General features: G+C 33.8%; 1 protein-coding gene across 1 annotated transcript in view; it reads right to left on the bottom strand.

Annotated features, from left to right (window-relative positions):
* Positions 1-9795: 9795 nt before the first annotated feature.
* The window catches only part of LOC124539914, a 120607-nt gene continuing 112745 nt past the window's right edge, over positions 9796-17657 (bottom strand). Inside the window, exon 4 of the mRNA XM_047117287.1 lies at positions 9796-11813. Within this exon, the coding sequence (XP_046973243.1) occupies positions 11698-11813 (116 nt within the window). The 3' untranslated portion in view covers positions 9796-11697. The remainder of the gene's footprint in view (positions 11814-17657) is intronic.

The raw sequence follows: 17657 nt of genomic DNA, 5'->3' as shown, positions 1-17657 counted from the left end.
AGTGTCCTATGATGGAACCCGAGCCTAACTCCAGGCGTTTCTTTCTAAAAAGTACTCTTTTAATGAATAATATGATTTATTTATTAATTTAGTTAATTATATATAAGTCTATATAATGATACTGTTATGCGAAAACACCCTATTGAGATTAAGAGATACCTCAGTTTAGATTTGCATTTTCATGAAATTCAAATACATTTTACTTGGGGTGTTATGTGATAAGGCTTCTATATCGGAAGCGTTTAAGTTGAGTCTGTTGGTTCGAATTATTCTGTAATCATTCTCAAGTAAAATTGTATTTCATAATTACATAAACTACCCGAGTTCGCACCGTTGATATATTTGAAACATTTTTATATTTTGAATAATTATAATTGTGTTGCATAAATTCAGGTGATTTGTTAAAAAATCATCAAAAAATAAGGCATTTTATTCAGCATGAGAAGTTATTAAAAACTGTAATATCAATACTTGATTATAATCAATGATATTCTAATAAACAGATATGTTATATCCATACTAAACAACATAAAAAAGTGTGCCGCGACAGGGACCGTTCATTTTAGTTTATTTTTACATTTCGTTAAAAGTAAAAAGGATAACTTGATAAAAACAATAAGTAAAAGGCATAACTAGATGTTTTCATTACACAAAACGTATTACTACGTAATTATGATGTATTATAACGTATTACTACGTAAAACGACTAAAGGCAAACGTCCCAATTAGGACGTTTCCTAGTCTTCACTTTTTGCGCGTTAATAACTTATCTGTTTACTAAAACATCATTGTGGTGGTTGTGGTGCAAAAAGCTTCGTTAAAAGTATTGCCTCCACAGGTGACAGGTCTGGTTAGTTTTTAGCCCAGAGGATCGGAATTGCGATTCAACGGGGAAATGCTGCTAGCATTCTTGCCACCATTCCATGTCGTCAAGATTTATTCAGTAACTATTTTTAATTCATATTTGTATATATTTAAGCATTCGTTATTAATTGTTAATAAAAATAGATTATTGATTATATTATATAAATGAATATGAATGTTTTTATTAGACCGTCGAACTTTGAAAGGTTTGTGAAAACCGCATGAAAATCAATAGGTTCAAATTTATTCCATTCAAACAGAGCGTTATATGTATTGATTGCAAAGAAGTCACATTATCGTACAAAGGCATACTTGAAAGCGTTCCTGACCATGTGTTGTTTTTGCGTTAGCGAATAATTAAGCGAAATACATCAAGCTTAAGCACTGTCATTAGGAACAGATCCGTGTTACGCTCATCAGCGGTTGCAGGTAACGCAACGAAATTATCGCTTAATTTAGAACATCCAGTGGGAACGTGCCTTTGGTTCTTTTTAAAATATCTTGTTTATATTTTGTTTCTTATCTTGCATTTGTTTCACTGGGTTTATTAATATTATCTCTATGCGTTTAGTGGCTGAGTGGCTTGTAATTCTGGATTATCATGAGTTTCTATTCGGTTTGAAACTAACAGTATGCCTAGTACAGTAACAGCCTGTAAATTTCCCACTCCTGGGCTAAGGCCTCCTCTCCCATTAAGGAGAGGATTTGAAACAATTTCCACCACGCTGTTCCAACGCGCCTTAGTGGAACGCACATGTGGCAGAATTTCGATGAAATTAGACACATGCAGGTTTCCTCACGATGTTTTCCTTTACCGCCGAGCACGAGATGAATTATAAACACAATTAAGCACATATATATAGTGGTGCTTGCCTGGGTTTGAACCCGCAATCATCGGTTAAGATGCACGCGTTCTAACCACTGGGCCATCTCAGCTTAATAAGATATATTACATAAAATATAAAAGATAAGATCTATTTCCTCTGAAATAATTTCGCAGCTTATTTGAAAATGGTCCACATTGCAAGCGGTTAAGATAAACAAATATTAATCATTCCTTACAATTCCAATGCGCCACCAACCTTGGGTACGAAATCCATTCCCTTGTGCCTGTAGCTACCGGAACATCGAAACAAAACAATACAAATTATACTGCTTGGTAAATTATAGTTAGCCAGTGTAACTACAGGCACAGGATATATTTTAAAAGCCATCCAATTAATTAATTATAGTGATATTTAGGCGCATGCGGACGACAAATTATTGACAATAAAGTCCTTCTCAAACAGCCTGATGCTCTAGCTTTGCGTTGAGATGTCGGATCATTCTGAATTTTCTACGAGAACAGGCTATTTGACAATGCGAAAAATAAATTATCAATTCTTGTAATCAGTATATATGAGTTTTTAAATGGGTTTTAATTAACGAAAGTTAAAAATAATACTTAATTTATTCAAACATCCATAAATATAAATGCTTTTTTTTTAAACATTTGTTACGTGACACAAAACGTTGATTGGGCGGGGTGATGAAGAGGGCTGACCTAACCTAACCTTGCTTTTCTTCTATATGTACCACAGATTAAATTATAACTATAAATACAAATTACTCAACGATTGAGTATGCATTATATAGAAAAAACCGTTCCCTTGAATTACTCAATTTAAAACACATCAACATCTATTGTATAATTGCAATTCACTTTGACGACCTCCATGTTCGAATGGTGTGTACACCGGTTTTCATGGGTACGCCACTCTGAGGTCCCGGGTTCGATTCCCGGCCGAGTCGATGTAGATTATCATAAATTTTCAATATTGTATTGGGTCTGGGTGTTTGTGGTGCCGTCGTTCCAATTTTCCACAACACAAGTGCTTTAGCTAATTACATTGGGATCAGAGTAATGTACTTGATGTTGTCTCATATTTAAAAAAAATACAATTCATTTAAAATGTATACAAAAATAGCTTTCTTTTTTAATCTTCTTCTTCTTTGATTCTTCTTTAATCTTCTCTGTCGCTGAAGCATCCATCGACTGAAGAATCAGTTCGTTTTGTGAACTCACAAGTCGGTGACGACAAAGCGTACTGATTCTAATGTCGGTGGTTTGCTGATCTTCTTTCTCTCTTATCTTCTAACTATTGAAGTGAAACATTAAATAACAAAATAATAATACTATAATATATATAACCAAATTACAATTCCTGAAGTCTTCGATAAACAGTTCTTCACTTCACTATCACCCAATAGACAATGACGCTGTAAGAAATATTAACTATTCCTTACATCGTCAATGCGCCAGCAACCTTGGGAACTAAGATGCTATGTCCCTTGTGCCTGTAGTTACACTATACTCACCCTACAAACCGGAATACAACAATACTGTTGTTTAGCGGTAGAATATCTGATGAGTGGGTGGTACCTCACCAGGTGACTGTCGTATCGTATTCTGTCGTAGGTACATAAAAAACACAATTATGTTTTTTGTTTATTGTAATATTTTGAAAGTTGATTCTTATAACACTTAATATACACATTTATAAATAAAAAGTTAATGAAAAGAGTATATACAAGATAATCAATTGCCTAAGTCTTTATTGAAACAGGAATCAGAATGTTATTCTATAGATGTACAAAGAAATTTAGTAGGTACTTAGCTAAACAACGAATTAGGCTTCATATAACTTTCACGCAAGCAGAGTGTATTAATTAAATTAATTAAAATTTAACATTACCTAAATAAATAAAATAAACTTTCTTTATAAAAATTTGATTAATACAAGAAATATAATTAGAAGTTAGTCGATAAAACTTGAAGTTTGTAATACATCGATGTTTGTCAATGGACTAGCGACACGACTCGGCATCACAAGGAGGCAATTTATAACTAAAGAGAATTAAATGATATTTACACCGTATACAACTTACAATTCTATAAACAGATATGACATCGACATCCACCACCAAAATTTATTTAGTTTTAAGAAATCTTTATTATAAGCTGTAAGTGAGTAGTACATTACTACGTTGTTATTATACTTTCATTTTTAGGGGCTTATAATTATTTATTTTGTTTTTATTGCCTGTATTTTATTTATATGGCCTTAACCCATATTAGTCTATGTTTGTTCTAGCTTAAGTTTTTAATATTATTTAAGAGTGTATTACTTTTTATTTCATTTAACAGTGCTGTAAATGCCTGTAGTGGTGTATCACTCTGCACTGGTCCGTGTACTTTTATTACATATGTGTTATTGTGAATATGCCGATGGTGTTTCAAATAAATAAATAAATAGCACTACTTATATAGATATATATATTAGTATAGATATTGATCGTCAATATTTATGAATATTGACCTCCGTGGTCGAGTGGAGTATACACCGGTTTTCATGGGTACGCCACTCCGAGGTCACGGGTTCGATTCTCGATTGAGTCAATGTAATCATTAGTTTTCTATGTTGTCATGAGTCTGAGTGTTTGTGGTACCGTCGTTACTTCTGATTTTCCATAACACAAGTGCTTGAGCTACTTACATTGGGATCAGAGTAATGTATGTGATGTTGTCTCATATTTATATTTATTTATTATATCATACATTTACATCACGATAAAACCCTTATATTTGTTTGTTAGTGTTTAAAACATAATCTATTGAATAGATTTTAATGAAACTGTATAATAATATACGTAGTTTGTTTATCAGAATAACAACATGAGCTTAAATTTATAAAGCTCAGATCAGATCAGAGAGAACACCGCAAAGCCTCCACAAAGGTAAGTTACAGGATCTCGTGATTCCTCTGACGTGATCTTGTTCTATCTGACATTTTCAAGACTTGAACTGCTGACGGAAATGCTGGATCGACTTATTTCCTTGCGAATTCAGTTTTTACCAACATACGTCATTGATTCTCAAGGAATGTTAAACAATTGTACAGTTACACTGACTTACCCTTCATCTATTACATAGACAGTAAAGTCCGAACCTAATTGTACAAAAAATTGCTTTAAAAGTAGTAGTTTTATCTTGATATCATTACACTATAAGTACACATTGTTTCGTTGTCATTAGTAGTTAGTAAGTGAATAAAAAAAAACAAAAGAAGATCACAGACATTCGATTTTATACCTTAATTTTTCTTTTTGAATATTGTAAAAAGGTTTTATATATGATAAAATAATGTTAATTAAAATTAAATTAATTTAGATATATGTATAATATACATATTATTAAAATAAAATTCGTAGGCGCGAACACCCTTCGAATCGGAACACAACAATACTGCGTCCTGCTATGTGGCGATAAAATATCTCATGAGTGAGTGCCTATAACACGAGTTTGTGTATAGACCTACCACCAAAAATACCTACCATAAAAAATTTATTAACGATAGTTTATGACGTCAACAGCGCAAATAAACTAAAAATAGAGTATGTAGACCGCTATTAAAATGTAATACATAATTCACATACATAAACGCTGAAATAGAAATACATTAGTAACATAACATCATAATAATTATAAACATTGCATTATCACAGAGCACAAAATGACGGAGCAGAGCAGAAATAATTCGAAATAAATTGTAAAACATATATATACATGAATATAATACACAAATACCGTATATTTCATTCGTTTCGTGAATACTTTTCTCTCACATTAAACAATTTGAGGCACTCGCTTTCAGAGTGCTCTCTTGCTTTGTAGAGTCGAAAATGCATGCCATGCGGTTCTTAGTTCAATTGTACTTTTATTATGGAAATGTTTCAGGGATAGGCAGCGGAAACAATAATAATCTCTTTATTTAAGTTGTAAACAGAACACAAAATAAAAAGACGTTTTTTTTATTTTCTTTTTTTATTTATGTGTATGCATTAACAGAGCTATCACGGATTTGTGAACTACAAATATCAGTAACCAGTGTAGTGTAGTTCAATAACGAACGATGATATTGTAACTTATTAAATGTTACATATTATGATTGTTTTAACCTTATGGCAGCTATAAATTAAATATGAGAATTATATCGGTTTCATCACGGCGGCGATTCTCACTGCAGACTTACATTGGATATTATAACAGTGCAAATATGTATGCAAAGACTGGTAAATCCAGCGAAAAAACAGTAACAGCGTGGTGAAATATGTTCCAAACCAAACAATATTATAAGAAGTAACGTAGGCTACAGTATTTTTTTTTGTTAAATTCAAAGATGTATTATGTCGCGGGCACAGCTAGTTAAAACAATATAGCTAAACGGATTTCTAAACGTGAACATTGAAAACATCGTCTCGTAATTAGAAATTCAATTATCGTACCAATTCCAAACTCACTAAGTGTTTAACAGCTTGCGAAAGTTCAATTGTGAGTTATTGAGTTAACTGAGTATGGTAAACGGTGAAAGGTAACCTGATATATAGAATCCATTCAAATTCAATCAATATAAACGTATATACACAAAATGAAGATATTACCACGGATTAAAATTTTAAAGTGTGTTTTTTTTTTTGCCCTCATTCATTCATCCATCGTTTCTTTGTATAAATCAAATCAAATCAAAATAAACTTTATTCAAGTAGGCTTTTACAAGTTCTTTTGAATCGTCATCTTACAACCAAGTGAAGCTGCCACCGGTTCGGAAAGTAGATTCTACCGAGAAGAACCGGCAAGAAACTCAGTAGTTACTCTTTTTTAACATTTAAAAATAGAGAAATGTATAATGTAAACGCCTGTAGTAGTTTATCACACCGTAAAATAATTTTCTTGCTATTTTTGCTGCATCAAAATATATATCTATATACATATAATAAAATTGGAGTGTCTGTTTGTAATATTAAAATAGCCCTCACCTGACTTTTCTTTTTCATTTGAATAAGAAAGATACAAGACACAGTCGTTTAACTACTAAGACTATTCTTATAACTTCTATATTTATAAACTCACTAACTGTATAAAGAGAAAATAAAGAACGAGTGTTTTAACCCAGCGACTATAAATTTAAGCGGCGCAGTGAAAAAACTTTAATACGTCTTCTTAAGGGAAAAAGACGATCTTACCTCGCTGTGGGCTATTAATGAGCTGAGGGTAATTCTACTAATTTATAACAATTACGACACGTTCCCGATTCCGAGTCTCACAAAACCTCAACAACAAACAACAACAACAACCTGTAAATCCCCACTGCTGGGCTAAAGGCCTCCTCTCCCTTTGAGGCGAAGGTTTGGAACATATTCCACCACGCTGTTCCAATGCGGGTTGATGGATTACACATGTGGCAGAATTTCTATGAAATTTGTCACATGGAGGTTTCCTCATGATGTTTTCCTTCAACGCTGAGCACGAGATGAATTATAAACACAAATTAAGCACATAAATCAGGGTTTGAACCCGCAATCATCGTTTAAGATGCACGCGTTCTAACCACTGGGCCATCTCGACTAACAAAACAAAACCTAAGCGAAATCTTATCTAGGGGCAATTCTAATATTTTCTGACGATTATTTCTGTGACTTTATGTCTAGCTGACTAGACCGAATAGCACCAGAATATTTTTTTTTGTTTATACAAGGAAAACGTTTTGATAAAAAAAAATACATTTAATGTGTAGTAATAAAGTGACAACTATTAGCAGAATTACCCCCTTAGTTTTTTAATAAAGTGCAGCTACTTTATTAAAAAACTAAGGTTAAAGTAAACTTAAAGTATTTACAAACAATGAATCTAAGCTCAAGAGGGCGCGCGATACCACATGCAATTAATCTTTCTTACGGAATGATGAAGCGAGCGCGGCCGGCATCAATTACTGGTATTAAGAAATACTAGTTCTTACATAAGGCTCTGTATTCCTTTCCATTTATTTTTTATTCCTATTTATTTTCGACGATTGTTTGTATTAATCCCGGCTCCTGAATTTTACATTCGGACATCTCAAAATACCAATTGTAACCCGCACCACCTTGACCTCCGAAAATCCACATCAGCGTGATGCTTAAGACATTTTCTGCCTCGCACAACCACTCTGTGGAACCAGCTTACCATACGACTTGAGAGTCTTCAAGAAAAGAGCCTACACCTTTTTTAAAGGCCGGCAACGCACCTGCAATCTCCCTGTTGTTGCAGATGTCCATGGGCGGTGGTAGTCACTTTCCATCAGGTGAACCTCCTGCTCGTTTGCCACCTATATAATAAAATATATATGTACTCTTGAACTGTTATTATTAATAAGTTGAAGTTTGTTAGTGATTTGATCTTATAAGCGAAGATTATCCCCAAACAGCAATACTTAGAAACAATACCAAGTAAGTTTATGCGTACACGTACACTAGTTACAACAAGTTTGTAATTAGTTTACATGTAAGTGTAGTTTCTTACGTGCAACTCGTCTTAGAGTGTACAATTGTACACCCACTCACTCATCAGTTATGCTGACGCCAAATGGCATTATTTATTATCGAGGTTTTTCAGTATGAGTGAGATAGGCACAATATTATAATATGTCGACACACAGGTACACGTAGGTAGATAGTCAAATAAGCCACCTGGTGGTAAGATGCCACAATGACCATAAATAATGATGTTGTAAAAATGCGTCCATGTTACCAATCTAAAATATAGTTAATATTTCTAACACCATATGTATGCCCAAATATATTACATTTTTACTTATCAATTTCGTATTGGATTAAGGCCTCCTCTTCCTATAAAGAAAGAAAAGAAAGATTTTTTTATTAGGACACGAGACAAAAAGAACAAAAAAATTAAAAAAAAAACAAAACAAAAATTAAAAAATATAATTTACTAATTATACCCACTGACTAACTTAATCTACAACAAAACAATGATAATTAACGTGTCCTTAAAGGTGTACCATTCACCTTCCAAGTTAGGTTCCAAGAACCCAACGCTGATTTTCAATGGTACCCTGTGTGGAAGGGAGAGGTAAAGACAAAGTTTGAAGCATATTGCACCACGGTATTTTTCACTATTGGCTCTAAAGTGGTGGGATAAGCTCCAAACCATCTCTCTGAAGGGACAGGAAGGCCTCTTTTATTACCGATGTAAACAAACCTGTACTTTTCTATCCACTCATTTTCTTCACCATCCAACTACCTGAAAATCTCACTGAACCAAAAAGAAGTAAAACCATCATCATCAATTTAGATAAAAATATCCAAACATAAGCAAAATAAATTGAGAATTAAGTCAAAAAAGTGAATATCTAATCGTCCACTTACCTCTCCTTGCTTTGCTAAGAGAAAAGTCATTTTATAAGTCAACTGTAATCTCAGATTTTGCTGTGATAAACTTATCTTTTAATTTATTGCTATTTATTTTAAAACAAAGTTGTTCAATGGATAGTAATCGCAGATATTATTGAACACTAGCTGTGCCCGTGACCTTGTATGCGTTTGAATTTAACAAAAAAAATATATTATTTGAGCTTAAGTTACTCCTTATTATATCACTTATCTGCCAATGAAAATCCCGTCAAAATCGGTCCAGCCGTTCCAGAGATTAGCCGGAACAAACGGACAGTCAAAAATTGTAAAAAATGTTATTTTGCTATATGTACTGAGTATAGATTTCAATTAAAGTTGGAAACATCAAATGGAAATCTGAAACAAGTTTAACCACCAAATCTTTTCTACGATAAAAGACAATCTCCCCGTAGAGACCTGTATATATAGAGTCTGTTACTTTTACACCTCAATTCGAGGCGTTCAATAGAAAGAGATACCAATACAAGAAAATGACGTCATAACATGTCAATCACTGCTAGCTTTCATTCTCTTAAAATTATCTTCCACGACATGATCGACTTCACAAACAATGTCACAATCTCTCCAGCTTCAACCGTTTGACGATTGAACGGTTGATAGATAACAATATTAAAAGTATAGAATTAAATAAAAAAAGTTATATAATGATCGATAAATTGGTCTTTATTTAGCTAGGAACGAAAATTTAAAACAGCGCGGTGTTTTACAAAATTGTACATAATACGATAACGCTATGTCATTATCAGTGATATCCTAACATCTATTTTATATATCAAACAATTCCACGAACATGTTGCAAATAAACGGGTCACATACTACACATAACGTATTAAAGCAGCTTCACACACAATTCAAGAAACGCGCGTTTTTAAAAACTAAAACCCTATCTTTTGAAACTTCATAATAACAGCAATTAAATTAAACTTAAGCATTTTTTATGTGACCTTTATAACATTTCTGTTTAAAAAAAATACAAGTAATAATTTGTTATGGTTCTACATAAGCGTAAAATTATTATATGTGATGGATACTGTGTGCCACTAGGCTTTGCTTATAGTAACTTCATTTACTTATAATCTAATTAATAATAATATTTAATGATAATTTAGAATAATTCAGTTTTCTTGATGTTCAATCGTGATAAAATCTATAAAGCGTTTCATTTAAAGTGTTTATATATTATTATATTATATTGAAAACATAAGTAATTATATCTAATATGAAAATTATTTCTACGTATATTATTCTAAAATATAATGTATGTGTTTAAAATTAATCATATATTTCTATAATTATTATTAATAAGGATATAATGAGGACATTGCTTATTAAAATTTTAAGGTTTTATTATGCGTCTAACTATGAGTATAGTAGAGAAAAATTTTAATACTTTATAACTGGAAATTCAAATTTTAATTTTTAATAACAATATATAAATTAGTTATGAAATGAATGCAACTATTGCTTCTAAATTTAAAATAATCCAACTCGGTAAAGATACTCTTAATGAGTTATCATTTCCCAGAGTTTGAATCAAATTCGAAGTTCAAACAGTTTAGAAACAGCTAAGCGTGGCTTTAAAAATTTTCCGAGTTAAAATCGATTTCTGAATTTCGAAAGTCGGCTTACCGACTTAATTGACTTTGCGCTTAGTTACCAACTTAACGATATATAACATTAGGTATAGAGTTATTCTAGAACATTCTTTCTAATAACTGACATTTATTATTTCATATAAAATAATATATTTAATATAATTATTATTTGTCGTTAATTAAATTTTTGCATAAAGTTTTCATTACCATCTAGTGGCTATCAAGTGGGCACTTTAATTTTGTCAGATTCCATTGTTCTACGTTAATTTGAAACTGAAGAACATACTCAAGAATGATTTCGTTAAAATTTACTACTTTAATTGCACAGAATGTCATAAATATGCATGTTTCCATTTTATCTTATTTTATTCTTCATGTATTTTTGTAGTCTTATTATCATTATTGAAAGACGTTGGTTTTATTAAGCCTTAACCAGCAAATTCTGTTTTTCGTAAAATAAACGTTAAAATTTTGCTGCGAATTAAAAACTTCAAGATCTTGTGTCAAGATTAATCCTGAACGATAAAGTGTATTGTTTATTTCTTATCAATATTTTTAATACATATTTAATACAGTGTAATCATATACAAATAATAATAATATCTTGAACTATGTATCTAATTTAATCTCAGGATTTCCTAGGCTCAATATCTAGATCTACTTATAGATGTAAATACTGAATTTTATATAAAATTATGTTCACCTAATAACAAGCAAAATTTTTTGTAACATTAATGAAGAAAAAATTTAATATAATAAAAATGTTCGGCGTTATATATTGTACTTCTTGACACCTAAAGTTAAATTCAAGAAATATTACGTGCGTGTTTTATTGATTGATTCTGTTTGAATTATTTATTAAAACATACAATAAATGCGCTAATGAAATTAACTGTATAACTTTACACGAAACAGAACATAATATGTATTCTAGTATACATTACTAATGCGGTCAGCGTCCGACCGCGATCGCGAGTGCCGTGATGATCAGTGCGATAATGGGACTCCGTGTGAAGGCGCCATTACACTCGTCCGTATCACAGCAGAATGTACGCGCGCCCCACCATTCTGTGAATAAAAAATATAGTTTTGAAATGCATTTTTATTTTTATAAAGTAAAATTGTTCACGACAAAATCTAACTGAGTTGTTCATTTTTACTGCAGTTTCCGTTTCATTAATTAAGTCCGTTTACTGATTCATTTTAAACATATAACATTCAGAAGTAAATATTTTATACGATTGTTTAAAAATAAGTGTTTTGTTCTGAGGGTTCACTACTTCAAGTTTGTATAAAAATAAGGGCGTAATAGATTCAATGTTAAAGATTGCTTCATTTCTGGTAATAGAGATAAAAGAAGTATTTATTGGGCGAGATGAACTAAACAAATACCTGATAGAAAAAAAAAATCTCAATTTTTGACTTAATTCTTTTAGGCTCTTTTAATACCTTGATCATATCTTATATTAGTGCAGTCAAAATCGGATATGACATTCTGTCGTTTTAGTGTTTTTTACTTACCGATAAAAGTTCAGGCTTGCTTTTTTAATTATTAATTTTTAATTATATCCTCCTAACAATTTCAATGGCCTTTCTCAAAGCCTGTAAATTCCCACTGCTGGGCTAAACGCCTCCTCCCCCTATAAGGAGAATGGTGGAATACACATGTGGCAGAATTTCTATGAAATTTGTCACATGCAGGTTTCCTCTCGATGTTTTCCTTCAGCGCTGAGCACGAGATGAATTATAAAGACAAATTAAGCACATGAATCAGCGGTGCTTGCCTGGGTTTGAACCCGCAATCATCGGTTAAGATGCACGCGTTCTAACCACTGGGCCATCTCGACTCTTTCTAGCCTTAAACGCGAGGGAAATTATGAACTAAGGACAAAAAAAAAAAGGTTTGTGGACTAAGTACAGCACGGATTCACAAAGGTCTTTTAAGTCTGATGAAATGGCAAACTTATACGACTTGATAAAAATCCAGAGTAGCAATAATGACCTTAAGAAAAAAATATTCGTAGGCCTAATGGTGGACATGGTTTTCCAGAGCCGTGATATTCAATGAACGCTTACTTAAGAGCACATTTTTATGGTGGACGAGCATATGGGCCACCTGATGGTAAGTGGTCACCACCGCCCCTAGACAATAGCGCCTTAAGAATCTGTAACCATTCCTTTCATCGCCACTACGCCACCAACCTAGGGTTAGTTCCCTATAACATAACATCTTAGTAGATGTTATGTTCCTTTTGCCTGTAGCTACACTGGCTCACTCAACACAACAATACCAAGCACTGTTGTTTAGCGGTAGACTATCTATTGAGTGGCTTGCACAAAGCCCTACCATCAAGTAAATCTCTGGATTCCTGGATCATCTGGATTTGAACCCAAACACCGGTATATCAAGTCACTAAACAAATGCGGCACTAGAGTGTTATATTGAAATGAACAAGAATATGCAATTAAATTCATATTAGCTCGCGATACACTTTAAAACGTTGAAAATCCATCATTGAAACGCGATATTGGAATCGATACTATGTAATTGTTCGTTTTGAGCTCAGTTCAGTTCAATGACTACTTATTAACTGCTATCAATAAGGCTCAATTTCGCAAAGATTTATTGTTCTTTTTTTTAGTATAATTCATTAATTAAATCTATTTCGTGATAAACTATTATCTGCTCTATTGAGACTTGTATTCGTACACAACATAATATTTAGTACTAGCTTTTGCCCGCGACTTCGTCCGCGTGGAATAGTGACTTCCGGCAGAAAAGTATAGATAGCTGTGCCTGTGACTTCGTCAACGTGTAACTCCTTGTGTGTTATTAAATTAAAATGTATTGGTAATATTATTTTCATCACGTTCACATGGGGCTTAAGTACCTATAGAACCAAAATACTTTAGCGCAAAGCTTCCGGGTAAACTATATTGAAAGTTGACCCGTCCGGCACGTGAACATAAAGATTTCTAGAACTGCTAACACGGGAAAGAGCAACGTATAACTGACCATGAGAGAAACAACTGACACCGAGATCTACTCCGGCAACATGAAAAGTCTGCCCTTGAGCCTTATTAATTGTCATTGCATAACACACCGAAACTGGGAATTGCGTCCTTTTAAATTGGAATGGAAAATTATTTGGTATTAAGGGTATTCTGGGAATAAAGACGGTTTCTCCTGCACCGCAACCTGTTAAAATTTGAGCCTCGATTATATTTTGTTGCAACTGGGTTACTTTTAGTCGAGTTCCATTGCAAAGTTTTGGTGGTCTTAAATTTCGGAGTAGAATAATCGGAATGCCAATTTTTAAACAAATTTCGTGAGAAGGAAGTCCGGGCATATTTAAAGAATTTAAAAATTCTATCGGGTAATTAATAGTTTCTTGTTCATCGACCATTCTATTTATTGATCTATAAACTTTGCTTTCCCCCTGTATGTTCGACAGTATTTTGTTATTAATCTCAGTTGCCTGATCATTGCGAGGAGTTAAAATAGATCTTTCGCATAGCCAAGAATTGTCCCTATTCAATATATTTGTTACGTCACCGTAAACTGACGATATAAGATGTGATTGAGATTGCACTATACAACATAATTCAGGCGTCAGAATAAGTTTTCCTTGGTGTAGTTGTGGATAGGTACCTTCACCAATCTTTAATAATGTATCAGAAAATTGACTATCATCCGGGTTATCTCCAGTTCTCACTCGCATGTTTATAGTCAAATGCACCGACTGTATATCACGCCACAAATAAGAGCTTTTCAGGCAAGCCCCTAACCTCATCAGCTCGGGTTCCCCGTGGTATTACCGGTAAGGTTTGTCGGAAATCACCACAAAATAACAAAAAACCGTGATACCGCCCATTGGTCGATCATTTTGTCTTATATCCCTTAAAGTTCTATCTACTGCTTCTACTGCTTTTCGATGGGCCATCGTACATTCATCCCATATGATTAAATTACACTCGCGTAATACCTTAGCTTTGTCACTATTTCTTGAAATACTACAGGTTGGACTTTCCGTGCAATCTAAATCAATTGGTATTTTGAACATTGTGTGAGCCGTTTTACCTCCTGGTAGCAATGTTGCAGCTATCCCGGATGAAGCTACGGCAAGAGCTATTTTACGTTGATTTCGAACATAAGCCAATATTAATTTAGTCAAAAAGGTCTTTCCAGTTCCTCCAGGTGCATCTAAAAACCATATTGTTCCCAAATTATTTTGGACACTTCTGCACACGCGATCATAAACTGAACGTTGTTCTGCAGTCATTATTGGGATACCGTTTTCTAATGTTGTCAGCAGTTCCATTAAGTTGTAGCTAATCTCTGCGGAATATTCCCTATTAGTTACTTCTCCGACTGAGGTTGGTGTTGGCAAACCATATTCACATAGTGATTTACCGCCAACTGCTGTTAACTCATCCTGAAGAGCTAATAAGCACTGATTTATGGCAAGATCACGGAAATTATCATTAGTTGTGCCTTCATCGTTGTTAGATATATTTCTAAGAAAGTCTTCTGAAAATTTGTTTTTATATTTTTCCCATAATTGTACAGCATCTGACAAATTACAAAATGTGAGTAATGTTACAAATAAATTACGTAACCGTCTTGGATTATCACTAACACAGGATTCTGCTAAAGCGTCATCCCAATGCTGATCATTTTCTAGCAAATGACGCGCTTGGCAAGCTGCATGATAAGTGGGAAAAACAACATCGTCTACATTTCTCAAATCTATAAATGAGGTTGGTCCTCGCACAGTATGTAATAATAATCGCAAATAGAAACACTCAGCGTTGTTAGGATGAACGGCGTATACTCTGCCAAGAACATGTTCTTTGAAAATACCTGACTCACCATCTACAGGCCTGCCACGGCGTCTTCGATTAAAGACACCTCGTTGCTTATCGTAGGTATAATACGATGGAACTTCCTCATATAAAAGAGATTTTGCAAAATCATCAGGTTGGCAAAGTCGAAAGAATGCTAATAAAGTTGTTTGTCTAGGGTTCTCTAACCGTTCTGTGACATTTTCGGCGTTGAAATATATACGTTGACCACCTTCAAGATGAACATCCAGATGAGTCACAGGTGGAAATCTTTCATGAATGTTGAAACTTAAGATCCGCCACACAGCTTCTGAAGAACTTATATATCTGCCTGACTGATATCTTGTAACTTCATCATGTTCATTTCTCAAAGCAAATGTAGCTTGGTCACTGCCCTTATTAATGTACTTACAAATATATTTTATTGACTCTACACTATTACACATTTCAACATTTATGTGAGCTTGAAATGGACTGGACTGGAGAATACGGAACGACCCACCTATTGTCTAAAATAACCTGTTGTCCAGATACTCGCTTTTCAACAGTGAAACCACCAGTATCTCTTGAACGGCGACGATATAATGGGTATCCATCATGTCCTGTTACAGTTTCATCCACTAAGGCTTTTGGATATCTTTTAGTGCAACGACCGTCTTGCATGCAAGGAGAATTTCCGTTAAATACACCACATGGACCATGTATCATATGAGATTTAACAATGTCGTATAACTCAGGATCTGCAATCGGACTTGGAATTTCAGCACTGATTAAACTGTCTACATCATTAGGTCGAACCTTATCTTTTAACCAAACCAGGATATGTGCGTGGGGTAAGCCGCGTTTTTGCCATTCAACACTATACATGTAACATAATACTTCTCCAAAAATGTTATCTTTGGTAAGTAGATCTATCATTGATTTTAATTTTAAATGAAAAACTCTTGCGATGATATCATGACGGTCATGCGGTGCTTGACCCTCAAGAAGCTCCCGAGTGATTTCATCCCACTTAGGATTGGTAGTTACAGTAATAAATAAGTCGGGACGTCCATATTTTCTCACGTAACAAAAAGCATCTTGAGTACGTTCGTGCATGTAGCGTGGACCACCAGTAAAAGAAGAGGGCAAAATAACTAAACGGCCCATATTCACCGTATCATTATCTTGCTGCATGGCGTCGCGAAGGTGTACGTATTCTTCAGCGCGCAGCTGCCTTTGATTAGATCGTATGTAAACTAATCTTTCGGTTTCAATTTTTGCGTACATGTCTACAATAAACTGATTGAATAAGCCACGAAAACGTTGCAAGTATACAAACCTATTCCGTCTTACTTGCAAGTGGTAACAGTAAAATTGAAGGCATGAAATCTTTTTATTATAAATAGGTGCGCCTGTACGCGGATCAGTTTGGTATAAAGCAAAATTATAACCATCTTCCCCTCGACAATATATCAAAGGATATTGCAAACTGTCGTAAGCTCTGTGGGTTTCGTAAATACGTTGCAAACGATTGTCTCTAGAACGGATAACGATATCACGCCTATTACATTCCTGGTCGACCAATACCACAGCAACTTCATTCGTGGATGGAGCATTGTAACGCCCAGGGTGCTCCTGCGTTGGACGCCTATCGGCATTTATAACAATTTTATAATTGTTATCATGATCTCCAGGAAGAGCTTCTAATGCCGATTTAAAACTGCATACATACGAATTAACCTGATGCAACATGTTCTGAAGTTGTGAAATGAGTTCAGCATTTAAATTCGGGAAATATTGATTTCTTATATTCGACTGTTCGTCGTAGTCGGATACAAAATATATTTGAAGAAACTTAGGTTGGTCTTCAGGCAAAAGAGATCCTATCAAATGGTAAACTTGACCTTGTATCTTAAAAGTAGGCATGAAAGGACCTTCGGAGATTTGTTGCGCACCAAAGGATGTCATCTAAAATGCACTATTATAAGTGCGAATGTTGTCTAAAAACTGTTTAGATTGCACATGTTCCCCCAAAAGTAGTGATTTCAAAGGTTCCGGTGGGTCTTCGAATGAAGGCAAATTTAT

The sequence above is a fragment of the Vanessa cardui genome, chromosome 23 (genome assembly GCF_905220365.1).
Source record: "Vanessa cardui chromosome 23, ilVanCard2.1, whole genome shotgun sequence".
Taxonomy (NCBI): domain Eukaryota; kingdom Metazoa; phylum Arthropoda; class Insecta; order Lepidoptera; family Nymphalidae; genus Vanessa; species Vanessa cardui.
Note: the sequence above shows the minus strand (reverse complement) of the source record. Positions and strands in the feature narration are given on the sequence as shown.